Source organism: Microtus pennsylvanicus, chromosome 14, assembly GCF_037038515.1.
Source record: "Microtus pennsylvanicus isolate mMicPen1 chromosome 14, mMicPen1.hap1, whole genome shotgun sequence".
Lineage (NCBI taxonomy): Eukaryota > Metazoa > Chordata > Mammalia > Rodentia > Cricetidae > Microtus > Microtus pennsylvanicus.
Genome location: NC_134592.1, coordinates 70,621,994 through 70,637,348, shown reverse-complemented (window position 1 = coordinate 70,637,348; position 15,355 = coordinate 70,621,994). Strand labels below are relative to the sequence as shown.

Here is a 15,355-nt window from a genome sequence, read left to right as displayed (position 1 = left end):
GGAAGGGGAGAGGGGTGGGAGGAGGGGGAGAAGAATGGGAGGAGGGGGAGGGAAATGGGAGGCTGGGAGGAGGTGGAAATTTGTTTTTTTTTCTTTCTTTTCTTTATTCTCCTTTTATCAATTAAAAAAAATACATTAAAAAAAACATGATTGACAGAAAAAAAAAAAAAAGAAATGACAGTTTCCCTCTGTTCCACTGCGTTACCCAATTTCAAGAGGTAAAATGTACAGTGTATTTTCTGAGCATAGTCATTCTTAGAATTTTGCAACATGGTGGCCTTGGTCATTGTTAAGTCATGGCAAATTACCGGGGAAATCAAAATATGTTTGCTTTTTTAAAAGGAATAATGATGTCTCTGTGTTGTGCTAAGGCTCTTTGAAAACCTAATTGAACAAGTTGGAGACTTGAAAAAGCTTTTTCCAATTTCAATAACAAAGACCATTAAAAATTGAGTCACTATGCAGTTCTTGAGAATATTTCTTCATGAACAGAGAGCTCAATTTCACGTTATTATTTATGTAACACTTCTATTCAAGAAGTGTGCTTTGTTTTCAAGATTGTGGGCTTTTCTCTGGCTTATGTCTGAAACTTTTAGATGATTTATTTCTTTTGTGGAGCTTGGAATTGAACCCAGGGCTCAGGCTACATGAGTTTTGAAATAAATGTCAAAAAATAACAGAAAATGTTGAATCAGAAAGTAAAATGAATACATAGAAATGTTTGGAGGACGACTAATGTATAATATGTGGCGATGATGTTATGAGGCATCATTCAAGATAAAAAATATCTTAATTTCTATGACAGACTAAATAAAGGTTTAAGTGTGCCGTGGATTCCACGTGAAACGTCCCTCGAAGACTCATGAGTTTGAATATCTGGCCATCAGTTGATGGCAGTGTGTTGGGAGGATAAGGAGCTCCCATGACTGTGGCCTAATGAGCAGAAGGGATTGCTGCTGCTGGGCTTGGGAGGTCATAGCCATTTCTGGCTTCTATCCGAACAGCATGCTTAATGGCAAGGTGGACTATGAACAAGCCAATCTTAAATCCCTACTGCTGTGGACAAGAGCATCCTCAGTTACCATGGCTCCCACTGCTGCAGACACGGCAGCGCCATGCTTTCTTACCACGGTGGGCCATACTCCCTGACACTGTGGCCAAAATAAAACGACCCTCCCTTGGGCAGCTTTTGTCATAAGTTCTGTGACAGCAATGAGAAAAACAGTGCTGAGATCTGATACCTTGATGTGGGGTCACGCTGTCTCTGAGACTCCCCTGCTTTGCTGGGAGACGGAGGAGGAGTTGGAGTTGGGGCGGGAGAAGCCCTACAACATCTCAAGCTTCCTAGGAGACTCCACTGCGAGCTCTGAAGGTGGAATGCCAGTGCTAATATGGACAGTGATGCCCCTGATCTGAAGGGACGGCGTACTGCTCTGAAGAGGCCCCGGGGTGCAGCTCCCCAAGCCCTGAAGTTGCTCTCTGGGGAATGCTGTCACTATGACAACAAAAGTGACTAATGACAGTGTTTCTACGCTCGATGCCTTTCATTCTGTCCAGGAAAGTTTCTTCCAAGGGACATTGCTTGCTGTTAATTAAAAAGAAAAAGTTGTAATTTTTGGGGGTGGGGGTGGGAGGGAGAGATACTTTGACAAAATGTGACAACATAGGAATTAAGACGTTGAGCTTCACTAGGAAGAGTACTGGACTAGGAATGAAAACACGCTGACCTCTTTGAACACAATGTGAGTTCATCTGGTGTAGGGTCACAGCTTCTCACTTCTGACATGTCTCTAATTTCAGATTCCATTCCTGTAAAGGGATAGCCGTGATAACCCTTGTCTCTCACAGCAGTTGTGAGGTGTAAGAGAAATAATTCTCTCTTTACCTTCATGATACTTTAGCGTGCTACAGTTGTTCAATAAGTTTACAACCATTGCCTAAAAGCAGACGTCCCTCCGGAGTCAGTGATTGGCTTGATATATAACACTGCTCTTGGTTCGTGCTAATCTACTGAAAGTTGTCTGGGTTTCCACGTGTGTCGATATCCAGGGTGGCACTTACTCACAGGTGTCCCTCAAATGAGCCCTGCCCACACCCATTTCAGACGGTGATTAGCATTGTGCATCTGAGCAGACCCTGACACGAGTTTTATATACAGCCCAGTTAAGAACTGCCAGTGTAAGTCATGTGTCAAGAAAGAACGGGGCTTGTTTCTATTCCTCAGATCTCTAGGTTGCTAAGGCAAACTACTCTTATCTTAGCCGCTGTTAACTATGTTTGGAATGTTTTCTTAACTGTGGCCACAATATTTTGTAAAATTCTGTTATTTCTTTGTCTCCTCTCTGAGTGATCCACCTGTTTCCTGAAATCATGCCAATGAGGTGACAATTGGAATGAGACCCTGGTCCATTTACACAATGGAGCCCTGCACAGCTGGGGCAGGGGCAATGACATCTTGAAATTTGTGTGCAAATGGATGAAATGAGAATAAAACATCCTGAGTGAGGTAACCTGACCCAGAAAGATGAACAAGGTATGTACTCACTCACTAAAGAAAAGGATGGGTCCGTGACCCTAGAAAAGCTAAGTAGCAAGGTGAACCCTAAGAGAAACATGTATAGATCCCCCTGTGATCTATAATTTATTAATTTGCATATCTTAAATGCCTGCACCCTTAGAATAAAGCTATCTTCATCACGATAAATCTTTTTCTTTATTTTGCAAATTCTTTGAATCCATGTTTATCTGGGTGATTAATTTTCTACTTTTTATTATATCTTTGCCCAGTTTAGATTTGCTTTGATGCATCTTTCATCATTCGAGATCTGCTTGAGTTTCTGTGTGTTTTATAGTTTGTCTTCAGGCAGATTTCTAGTTTATCCCATTGTGACCAGGTAAAGACAAGGAACTGCTGCAGTTTTCCTGAGTTCATTGAAACTTTTGTACTCCAATAAATGGCCTATTTTAGAGGATATCCCCTGGGTTGCTGAGAACAGTGTGTATTTTACAGGTTTTGGCTGGAACATTCTGTAGATGTCTGGTAAGTCCATTGGATCTATGATGTCATGTGATAACAACTGTTTTATGGGCTGCTCTGTCTCTTAGTGAGTGGGGCCCTGAAATCATTCATTATTATTGTGTTGGAATAAAGCTGTTTCTTTAAATTCAATGGTATTTGCTGTGTGGAAGTGGGAGATTTGGTGCTCAGTGCATGTTTAGACTTGTAATCTCCTTTTAATGGATGGTTCCTTTAATTAGAATAAAGTGATCTTTTAAGAATCTTTTTTGATTAGTATTGATTTGGAGTCTATTTTATCATAAATAACAGTCATCTCTGCTTGCCTTCTAGTTATATTTGCTCAGAATAACCTTTTCCATCCTTTCCAGATAAGGCCATATTTGATGGTACATTGTGTTTCTGGTCCAACAATTAAATAAATCATGTTTTCATAGTCTAGTTTTCTAGTCTGTCTTCTGATTGGTCTAATAATGTTCAGTTACTATTAAAAGGTGTGAGCTAATTTCTAATATTGTATTGGTTTTACTTCTTTATTCTCCTATCTTTTATTCTTTCATATAGCATCACAGATGTGTCTTACCCAAAAGGACTCCTTTGTGTGTGTGTGAGACTATAGGTGTGATGTGTGTGTGCCTATATAGATGTGTGTGAGTGCATGTGGTGTGTGTGTGTGTGTGTGTGAATGTGGCAGCCAGAGGCTGTGATATAAGGTATCTTTAACAGTGACTCTCCATTTTATTTTTGAGCTGAGGTCTTCCATGAAATCTGGATCCCATAGATTTTGCTGGGATATCCAGCCAGGGAGTTTCAGGAATTTGCTCTTTCCTTACCCTGTTTTTCCATCTTATTACTGAGCCTATAGGACTGTGCCATCTCCTTAGCTCTCTGCAGTGTTTCTGCAGGGCTGGTGTAGGGGCAATAGCTTCCTTAAGTTTGTTGTTATGGGAATCTTTCCTTTCTTTTTCAACTATGACAAATCATCCCACTGCCTTGCTGGTTATTGTAATCTAGATTGACGACTGTTGTCTTTTGGAATTTGGGTTATTTTTGTTTTCAGCTTGATACCCCCTAGAGTCACTTGAAAATTTTCCATCTCAGCAGAAGAATCGCCTTGCCATACTGGTCTGTGAGGAATTCTCTCGACTGTAGAGTTTTTGTTGAGAATTGTCTGTAATTCTGATAGCTTTGCATTTTACATGTGACTTGGTGCTTCTCTTGCAGCTGAGTTCTCTATGTTTAGTTTGGTTATTATCCAACATGGAGATTTTTTCTCTTGTCTTTTTACTGCTCTGTAACAAATGCCTCCAGAACATGCTTATCTCTCTCCCGAAATTTGGGATATTTTCTGAGATGATTTTATTGAATGTATTATTTATGTCTTTAGCCCCCTTAAATTATAGACTTTCTACACTAGTGGCACCCCATAGATCTTATATGTATGGTTGCTTTTTTCTTTTTTCTGTTTTTTTTTACTCTTTGCTCTTCACTCTTGAGCTTTTTTGGGAGCTGCCACCCACCCAGCTCCTAAATAAGTACACAGAGGCTTATTCTTACTTATGAAGATCCAGCCTGCGCTTGGCTTATTTACAGTCAGTTTTGTTAAATTATCCAGTCTACCTTTGGCTCTGGGCTTTTATGTTTCCCTATTCTCTATACCGTTTGTTACTTCTTACTCTGTGACTGGCTGTGTAGCTGAGTGGCTGGTGCCTGATGTCCTCTCTTCTTCTCCTTTTGTTGCTCCTTGATCTCCTCTTGCCAGATTTCCACTCCTATTTATTCTCTCTGCCCGCCAGCCCCATCTATCCTTTCTCCTGAATTGATACTGGCTCTTTATTCAGCTCTTTATTTGACTAATCAGGTATTTTAGACAGGCAAAGTAACACAGCTTCAAATAGTTAAACAAATGCAACATAAAAGAATGTAACATCTATTTGCATCATTAAAATGATCCATAGCATAAATAGATGTAACATATCTTCAACTAATATATGTTGTATGAGGCTGCATGTTTGTTCCCGGCTGCCCAGAACTGAAATAATCATACAGAAACTATATTATTTGAATCACTGCTTGGCCTATTACCCCTAACTTCTTATTGGCTAACTATTACATCTTAATTTAATCAATTTCTATTAATCTGTATATCACCACATGGCAGTGGCTTACCAGCAAGGTTCCAGCTCCTCTGTTCCTGGTGGTGGCTACATGGTGTCTCTTGACTACGCCTTCTTTCTCCCAGCATTCAGTTTAGTTTCCCCCCCTCTAGCTCTACTCTTTTGCCCTATCACAGGCCAAGAGAGCCTCTTTATTCATTAACCAATAAAAGCAACACATATACAGAAGGACTACCCATACCAAATACATATGTTTTCTAATTTTTATCTTTGTCAGTGTCTGAATTTGTACATCTGCTCTTCCATTCCTGATAATATATCTTCTACTTGCTCCATGGTGTATGCATGTGTGGTGAATCCATGTCTGAGCACTGGTAAGCACACATGTATGAAGGCCAGAGGAGGACACTGAGTGTTAGTTCCCTCTCCCATTCTCTGCTTTACTGCCTTGATACAGGCAGGACCTCTACCTGAGCTCACAGCTCACTCGGCTGGGTTGATTGAGCTCTGCATTGGATGTGCATAGCATGTGCTCATACTCACCAAGTCATCTCCCCAACACCTTGATATTCCCAGATGATGGTTGGTTGCTATAAGTTGCTATAACATGAAATCACAGCTATTATTGTGAGTATGCTTGAATGGAATTTACTCTTTATAGAGCATATGAGAGCTGATGACCCTGAGTGCCGAGATCAAAATTACTGTATTTTCTTTAAGAACAAACCTTCACCAGTGTTGTAAGTTTCTCATAACTTGTCAACTTCTGATGATGGAAAGTGATCCCAAAGAAATTAGTAAAGCCAACCCTTTTTAATTGTACAGACGAGCAGGTTTCTCTGAGAAGTTTTCAGACTTGAATATATTGTGTTTAATCGCACCCACCCACCCTACATAACCTTCTCTGCCTGTCCTCCCCATTGAACTAACAGTCCCCCACATATGAGAGAACACACGTGATATGTGACATGATGATCTCTAGTTCCACCTACTCTGTGCAAATGCCATGGCAGGTTTCCTTCTTCTCTATGGCCGAGTGTCCCGCTGTGAATGTTCTAGACTGTATCCATCCTTCCCTCGGGCAGCCAGGCTGACTCTGTGTCTGTAAAATTGTGGCAATTGCTTTGAGAAACAGGCATGCACGTTGTCTCTAGTCTAGTCTCAGTTTATTTCCTCAGGTGTATGCCAGGAGTAATCTAGCTTCGTTGTCTAGCGATTCACATTTTAATTTTTGAAGAACTGCTCTAGTGAGCCCTACAGAGCTAACGGAAATCTCCACTGTGAGCATACAAAACTTCTTTCCCCTGCATTCTCGCTAGTGTTTTTTTTTTCTTGTAAGACTTTCATCCTTTTGGATGGTTTGCTCTATAACCCATTTGTTCCTCAGTCCACAAAACCCACACGGAACATATCTGAGCATAATGGAATTTAATGGATCACACCACAGACCTGGAGATGACTAGCCCCATTGCACAGACTTTATGAAATTTCACTGGCCCACAGCCACAACCACCAAAGCCATGGTTTGATAGAGGTGCATTTTCTCTCGTGCTCTGCCTCTGGTGCTCCCTACCTTCTCAGTGCTCTGCTGTCTCTGGTGCTCCCTCCCTGCTGAGTGCTCCACTGTCTCTGATGCTCCCTCCCTGCTGAGTGCTCTGCTGTCTTTGGTCTTGCAATTGGACTTCTGGGGGGACCAACTCCTCTCTCTCCACGATCCGTAACAAAATCCTTCTGTTCACAAGCTGTGATGGAGCATTCTCTTGTGTCTCACGTTAGTAAACTATAACACTTCCAAACACCTAACTCTCTAAGATCTCTCTGCTAGAATCGGCCTCTCCCCTCCCCACCTTTCCCTCTGTCTGTCTCCCAGTTTCTTGGTCCCTTGCTCTCCCACTTCTGTTTCTGAGAAGAAAACCTTCAACATTGCAATGCAAATACACAACAGTGCTTTCATCTCAGGATGAAGAGTTCGACAAACTTCACTTAGCCCAGAAGCTCTCCATTAGCCATACTGAAAGCAACAAAAGAAAATGCTTTAGAATATCAGACAAAGAGGGCAAGAGCAGAGAATTTATTTTTTTACACTTTCAATGGGCAAAATGGATAAAAATAATGAGATTTAATATTATAACTGGGTACTTTCAATGCTCAAGATTTTTTCTTATGAATTTAATTCATCTATTGATGGGGGTAAGATTGATAGTATGCATTGTCAAATAATTCCATATACGTTGTCATTATTCAAGCAGCAATTCATCTAATAAGTATTAGACATTCCTGAAGCTGGGCATGCAACCCAAACCACAAACAAAGCTAGGCGTTGCGCTCATGAATTTTACTTCTCAGATCCTGAATACAATAGTCATTGGCACGCCATTATATTTCATCAACACTTTCCAGAAAGGCAGGACTAAATAAGGGCAAGATGCGGAGCAGGCCTGGAATTTCTCAACGTTGGCTGCACCTCTAAATCAAGGGTTTATGGCTGCCTTGCCATGACTGCGCTATCTTACACAAGTTACCTAGCATTTGTATTTCTCTGTCAATGAATGCGGCCACTAGTGTTTTATCTGTTAGCGTGGGATGTGTGTTCATTGTTCAGCAATTACTGTGATTGCTGTCATCCCCTGGTCACAACAAACGCACTTGCTCAACAGGATCACCTGTGCAACACTGAAAACCTTCTGCAGCCCTGGCTGCCCAGCAGACCCATGAGATCCCCAGTTTTGAGCGTGGAACACAGTTCAGGGACACTCTACTTGGTGGTTCCAACGTGCAGGCAGGTCTGGGAGTCAACCTTGCAGTCTGTATTCTAGACTTTTCCTATCCTATTCACCCGACTGCATTGGTAGAAATCAGTCTGCATCTGCGAAATTCATATAACCGAGGTGCATGCTTCTGGGTCTTGTACTGTAACGTGAATACAAATCTTTCCCACTTATCAAGAATGGGGACCGTGACTGTGTCGTGCACAGCTGCGTGTGTGTGACCCTAAACTGTGTAAGGACTGCCACCACAGCCTCAGCTGGGCCTGCCCGGAGGAAGAGAGGGACGAGCAGGAAGAGAAAGCATTGCTTGGGGCGCTGGGCCCGGGCGGGAGGACAGCTCGGCCACTCCCGCTGGGATCAGCACTTGGGGCCACTTTCCCGGTCTTCTGGACACCTCTCCTCTCCCACCCCGACCCGCGATCACGGCCCGGGCTGGTGTTGGCGCCCGCTCCCGGTTCCCGCCTGCACCGCGGGCTCCAGCGCTCTCTCTGCTTGTGTCATGGAGCCCGGGCCGCTCAGCAGGCCCGCCGAGCCGGGGATTTGCGTGAGCGGCTCGCCCGGAGCGGGCTCAGCGTTTCCAGCGTCCTTGCGGTCTGGCGCCGGGGCCGAGCCCGGGAGTCGGCCTGGAACCGTGGCCGCCGTGCTGCCGGCCGGGGGCTGCGGGGAGAGGATGGGCGTCCGCACCCCGAAGCAGTTCTGCCGCGTGCTGGAGAGGCCGCTCATCAGCTACACCCTGCAGGCCCTGGAGAGGTAACTGGCGCTGGCACCCGCTCCCCAGAGCCCACCCAGCAGGCAGCGTGGGGCGAGCGCCCGGCTCGGCTCGGCTCGAGGGCGAGCGGCGCGCAGGGGCCCAGGGACTTTCGGTTCCTACGCTGGCCCGGGGGCCGCAGGGACAGCGGTCTAGGAGATCCTGGCGCGCACAGCCACCGCGCATGCGTGCGCCTGAGTGGCCCAGGCGCGCCTCCGGTTTCCTGAGCAAGCACGGTTTTTCCTCTGGGTGATTTTTTATTTTTATTTTTTACCTGGGAGATGGACCTGGCCAAATACCGGGCAGTAGAGAAAAGAGCAGGGTTAATGCCAGCCTTTCAATAGCGGGAGGGTGAGGTTGAGGCCCTAGAAAACAGAAGGACGTTATTAGTTCCAGAAACAGTGAGCAGTGTCTGAAAGGCCCGAGGACCTGGTGAGATGGGAAGAAGGATGCGTTACTTGTGTGGTTCTGTGATGGGGCTAAGGTGAGACTCGGAGGGTAGGAGTCGACAGCAATACAGAGGTCTTTACTCCTGAAGTCAGATAGGAACCTAAGTGACGGGTTACATTTCAAGCTAGAGGGCTTCGATAGAAACCGCTGTCCTTGGCGTTTTCTACTGAGGAGCGACCCCCTCTCCCGTCCCCATCACACTTCAGAAAGCCAAAGAGACAAAGCCATTGCTCGTACGATTATTTTACTTTCTGATTATTGGCATTTAGCAAATGGAAGTGTAAGGAGCCGCAATCATCTTTGATTAATGTAATCAGGCCGGTGGTTACATCGGAAATTCAGTCAGACCTGGAAATGATTCCAGTTACCACCGCTGCCTGTGGCTTTTATTCCTCTTATAGTATGGAGGTTGCTTCATTCAGCCATCCTGTCAATACCACACACCTACAGGGTTCTAGTATCACATCCATGCCCTCCATGGGATGGCTCACAATGGACGTAGCATTCATGCTGACAATGGAATGGTTTGCAATGGATGGCTTGCAGTGCCCACTGCCAGAGGATCCTTGCTTGGTAGTTATATGGAGGGAGTAGTAGATTTTTTTTTAAATTTACCATCTCTTTACATGCGAAGTGCTTTGTATTAATTTGCTTTTTTGCATGTACCATGGTAGCCTGAGAGAGGTGAACACTAACAATTAAATCTTTTAATGTACAATAATGTTTGCAAAACATTATGAAATATAAAATACAAATAATATAAAATATTGTGGAAAATATGGTGAAAGAACACTTGTTTTCCATTTTCCTTACTTGATAACAGCAGTCTGAAATCTGAATAGTCTTCTCGGGAAATTGGGATAAATTATAACAGGTTGTAACTCACGGAACTTTGATTAATTTTTCATTTGATTAACAAGGACATGAGATTGGGAATCTTAGTCCCTCATGTGATTATTGCTTTGTGACAAGAGTTTCTGTGAAGAAATTTTGTTTCAAGAAGCCACGTGACAAAAATATTATTTCAGGGCTGTGAAATTCTGATAGGAGGCTTGGCTCAGTTTATTAACACACGTATCCCAATTTTACTGTTTAGAAAAATGTTCTTCCTGGATCTGAGCTTGAAATGGTTTTGTCCCTCACAGTCAGGGGCCCACAGAAGGGACAGGAGAGCAGTTCCCACAATGGAGCAGCTCCATTTGCATTGGGGCTGGTTGGGATTGTGCAGAAGGAAGCAGTAGATTGCTTTATGGAGAGGGGCCCTTTGTTTGTCCCAGCCACCCGGCTAGCTTACACCCAAAATAACCACAAAAAAACTGTATTCATTAAAACACTGCTTGGCCATTAGCTCTAACTTCTTATTGGCTAATTCTTACATCTTAATTTAAGCCATTTCTATTAATCTGTGTATCGCCTCGTGACTGGCTACTGGCAAGAGTCTAACCAGCATCCATCTCAGGCAGAAGATCCATGGTGTCTCTCTGACTCTGCTTTCTTCCTCCCAGAATTCAGTTCTGTCTTCTCTGCCTACCTAAGTTCTGCCCTATCAGGCCCAAAGCAGTTTCTTTGTTCATTAACCAATGGAAGCAACACACGAACAGAAGAACCTCCTACACCATTTCCCCTTTTCTGTTTAAACAAAAAAGGAAAGCTTTAACTTTAACATAGTAAAATTACATATAACAAAACAGGTATCAAATAAGAATTACAGTTATAATACTTATGTTTACTTTATCTTTTATCGTAACTAAGGAGAACTATAACTATTTATCTATTTTTAACTCCATTAAAGACTCTAGAAGGATATAATATTACTTGAGTAAACAGGAAGTACATTGTAAGCAACTTTTAAAACTCCGAAATTGACAGAGACATCTTGCTACTTGGATAGTCACCCAAAGTTTTTTGTACCGTTGGGGCATCCATCATTAGCCTATTGGCCCATAGTATCCAGCAGACTTTTTTATGAAGAAGGAAATTTTAAAGACAGTTCTGCCTATATTGGCAGTTTGTCAATCACTTTTTTTGTGTACTGCAGAATGTCTCGCAAACTCTTTTATGAAGCAGAAACCCTGAAGAATCATCTTACCTTTAGGCAGGTTTAGCAGTCTTTTTTTTTTTTTTTGTGGGTCTTGCATGTCCAGTTTAGCAGTCCAGGCAAGAGCAGTTTTTTGCCCAAATGGCTAGCAAACTCCATGAGGAGCCTCTTCAGAACCTCCTACACCAGTAGACAGCATAGTGTGGCATCTGAGGAGAAGACTCTGCTGCTGCTCATTCTGGGAAAGGAAAGGCAGGTGATGCTCACCTTATGGACTCTTTGTTTGAGGGGTTACTATGTGGATTTGACAGTTTAATGAACTTTAGCTCAGGGCTGGAGCCGGTTTCTTTTACTCCACTGTGTGACAGCTTTATCAATACCTGTTTAATCTTGGCAGGGGCTGGAGTCAGCTGGGAAAAACCTGCAGCTGGCTGGGTCACAGAAGGGTCAAGGTTTGTTTTTTATTATTGTTATTGTTAAGATATGAAATGTGGGGTTGGTGACTATGGTGGCCATGGAAATAAAACGTCTTACCAGTAATCTGATTTCTTTTTAGAGATTTTAGAAGTGTTGGTTAGTATGTAATACAAGATTTTGACTACACAGGAACAGACACGTGAATCTAAGCCATGCTTTTCTTGATGAGTGGGGCTGGACGGCCCCATCAGGTCTGCTCTGACCTCACTTGCCCTGAAGCTTTTGTGGTTTCTTCAGCCCTCTTAGGTGGAAGTCCCTGCTTAAGAGAACTTGTTCCTCGATGTGGTTTATGCTTATCAAAATGTCGTCATTTGGCCGTGGATCTCAACCACACACACAGTTGTCCTGGTCTATAATATTGCTTTAGTCCATTGCAAATTCTGCTGAGCAGAACAGATGAGAATTCCACGAGTGTTTCTCTAAATGAGCAATATTGGTCGTTCAAGTTAAATCGAGATCATAAGAATGGGAGAGACAGGATGTGAGAAATGTTTAGGAGGTGGTATTGATCCCAGTGATTAGTGATTCAGAAAGAGAAAGGTGCTTTTACCATATTTTAGTTGGATGGTAAAGTAGAGCAATTTGGTTTACTAAGGTCATGTCCAAGTGAAAGAAAGTAGTAAAGCTGTTGTATTTGTATTTTGTATTCAATTAGAGCTCTGCATTGTTTTGCCTTGGAGACTCCTTTTTTTTTTATTGAGTATTACTGAACTCTACATTTTTCTCTGCTCCCCTCCCTGCCTCTACCCTCCCGTTCAACCCTTTCCTAAGGTCCCCATGCTCCCAGTTTACTCAGGAGATCTTGTCTTTTTCTACTTCCTATATATGTCTGTCTCAGTGTCCTCATTGTTGTCTAGGTTCTCTGGGATTGTGATTTGTAGGTGGGCTTTCTTTATGTTTAAAAACCACTTATGAGTGAGTACATATGATAATTGTCTTTTTGGGTCTGGGTTACCTCATTCAAAATGATGTTTTCTAGCTTCATCTATTTGCCTGCAAATTTCAAGATGTTTTTTTTTCTGCTGTGTAGTACTCCATTGTGTAAATGTACCACATTTTCCTTATCCATTCTTTGGTCGAGGGGCATTTAGGTTGTTTCCAGGTTCTGGCTTTACAAACAATGCTGCTATGGACATAGTTGAGCATATGTCCTTGTGGCATAGTTGAGTATTCTTTAGATATATACCCCAAAGTGGTATTACTATGTCTTGAGGAAGGTTGTTTCCTAATTTTCTGAGAAATTGCCACACTGACATCCAAAGGGGTTGGACCAGCTTGCATTCCCACCAGCAATGCAGAAGTGTTCCCTTTACCCCACAACCTCTCTAGCATAAGTTGTCATCAGTGTTTTTGATCTTGGCCATTCTTACAGGTATAAGATGGAATCTCAGAATTGTTTTGATTTGCATTTCTCTGATGACTAAGGATGTTGAGCATTTCCTTAAGTGTCTTTCAGCCATTTTAGATTCCTCTGTTGAGAGTTCTCTGTTTAGGTCTGTACTCCATGGTTTTTTTTTCTTTTTCTTATTGGATTATTTGTTTTTCTGATGACCATTTTCTTGAGTTCTTTGTATATTTTGGAGATCAGCCGTCTGTCCAATGTGGAGTTGGTGAAGATTCTGTAGGCTACTGTTTTGTCTTGTTGACTGTGACCTTTGCTTTAACAAAGCTTCTCAGTTTCAGGAGGTCCCATTTATCAATTGTTTCTCTTAGTATCTGTGCTACTGGGATTGTATTTAGGACGTGTTCTCCTGTGCCAATGCATTCAAGTGTACTTCCCACTTTCTCTTCTATGAGGTTCAGTGTGGCTGGCTTTATGTTGAGGTCTTTGATCCTTTTGGACTTGAGTTTTGTGCATGGTGATAGATATGGGACTATTTTCATTCTTCTACATGTTGACATCCAGTTATGTCTGCATCATTTGTTAAATATGCTTTCTTTTTTCCATTTGATATTTTTTCCTCCTTTGTCAAAAATCAGGTGTTTGAAAGTGTTTGGATTAACATCCATGTCGTCAATTCAGTTCCATTGGTCCTCCTGTCTGTTCTTATGCCAATACCAGGCTGTTTTCAGTATTGTATCTCTGTAGAAGAATTTGAAGTCAGCGATTGTGATGCTTCAAGAAGTTCTTTTATTGCACAGGATTGTTTTGGCTATTCTGGGTTTTTTGCTTTTCCATATGAAGTTGAGTACTGTTCTTTCGAGGTCTGTGAAGAATTTTGCTGGGATTTTGATGGGCTTTGCACTGAATCTGTAGATTGCTTTTGGTAAGATTGGCATTTTTACTATGTTAATTCTACCTTCCCAAGAGCATGGGAGATCTTTCCATTTTCTTGTGTCTTCTTCAATTTCTTTCTTCAAAGATTTAAAGTTTTTGTCATACAAGCCTTCCACTTGTTTGGTTAGAGTTACTCAGATATTTTGTGGCTATTGTGAAGGGTGATGTTTCTCTGATTTCTTTCTCAGCCCATTTATCATCTGTGTACAGGAGGGCTCCTGATTTTTTTGAGTTAATCTTGTATCCTGCTACATTACTGAAAGTGTTTATGAGTTGTAGAAGTTCCTTGGTAGAATCTTTAGGGTTGCTTATGTAAACTATCATATCATCAGCAATTAGTAAGAGTTTGACTTCTTCTTTTCTGATTTGTAGCCCCTTGATCTACTTTTGTTGTCTTGTTGCTCTAGCTAGAAACTCAGGAACTATATTGAATAGATATGGAGTGAGTGGACATCCTTAGTTGTTCCTGATTTCAGTGGGATCACTGTGAGTTTCTCTCCATTTAGTTCGATGTTGGCTGTTGGCTTGCTGTATATTGCCTTTATTATGCTTAGGTATGTTCCTTGTATCCCTGTTCTCTCCAAGACCTTTATAATGAAGGGATGTTGTATTTTGTTGAAGAGTTTTTCAGCATCTAATGAGATGATCATGTGGTTTTAATTTTTTCAGTTTGTTTATATGGTAGAGACTCCTTCAAAGCCTGGCCAAGACCAGTGGTTCCAAGGCTCACAGAGCTAGAGGACTTTCTGTTGATAAGGGATTAGCAGCCAGTCTGCCTCAGTAACTCAGTATTTTATCCTAAATCTTCAATATGGGCATGGAAAAGTGGGAATCTGTAAACAGTGGCTACAGTGCAATCCAGAGTTAAGTTTCCATCAAGGCGAGCATGTTGGAGAGCAGCAGCTGCCATTGTCCCTTTAAGGCTTGATTTCAGCAGTCTGGATGAGTGTTTTAGAGGTAGGTGTTAAAGGGGCTTGATTTCCCCCGGGTTTTTAAATAAGAATTTGTGTACGTGTTCTGTTTTCAACTGGTTTTATTAAACCATCTGAGCAGAGTATGCTTGTAACATTTGTTATTCCAGGAGAAAATAACTTCTGAGATATTATATTTCCTCCTCAAAATGTCTGTAGGTGTTATGGAGCCTGGGGCTAGGTTTATATCTGTTATGGAATGTGCTAGGAAGGAAATAATCATTTGGATTTGATAGAATCAGGCTGCCGGGGTTTGGTGTGGACTTGTTTTCAGCTCAGAGGTAGACCAGATGCTTCTATTCATTAAGTATTTACTCAGCATGCACTGTGTGAGGTACTTAAGGTCTTTTACAGTCTCATGATTTTACCTTATTAAAAGTGTTTTACAGAATTAAAAATTAATTCTATGTCTTGAAAAGAATGTGAATAAATCCTTTGAAATACAAACAGTTCTTACAAAAGCTTGCCAGGTTCTGGGTTTATCCTGGGTTG

The 15,355-nt window shown here is 42.2% G+C and overlaps 1 protein-coding gene across 3 annotated transcripts in view; it reads left to right on the top strand.

Annotated features, from left to right (window-relative positions):
- The first annotated feature begins 8,183 nt into the window (after nucleotides 1-8,183).
- The window catches only part of Crppa (CDP-L-ribitol pyrophosphorylase A), a 235,738-nt gene continuing 228,566 nt past the window's right edge, over nucleotides 8,184-15,355 (top strand). Inside the window, exon 1 of one of the 3 annotated variants that reach the window (XM_075948043.1) lies at nucleotides 8,184-8,651. In XM_075948043.1, the coding sequence (XP_075804158.1) occupies nucleotides 8,401-8,651 (251 nt within the window). In that variant the 5' untranslated portion in view covers nucleotides 8,184-8,400. Of the gene's footprint in view, nucleotides 8,652-8,849; nucleotides 9,134-15,355 lie in introns of those variants that run through there. The other 2 variants (XM_075948041.1, XM_075948042.1) reach the window with 2 other exon arrangements.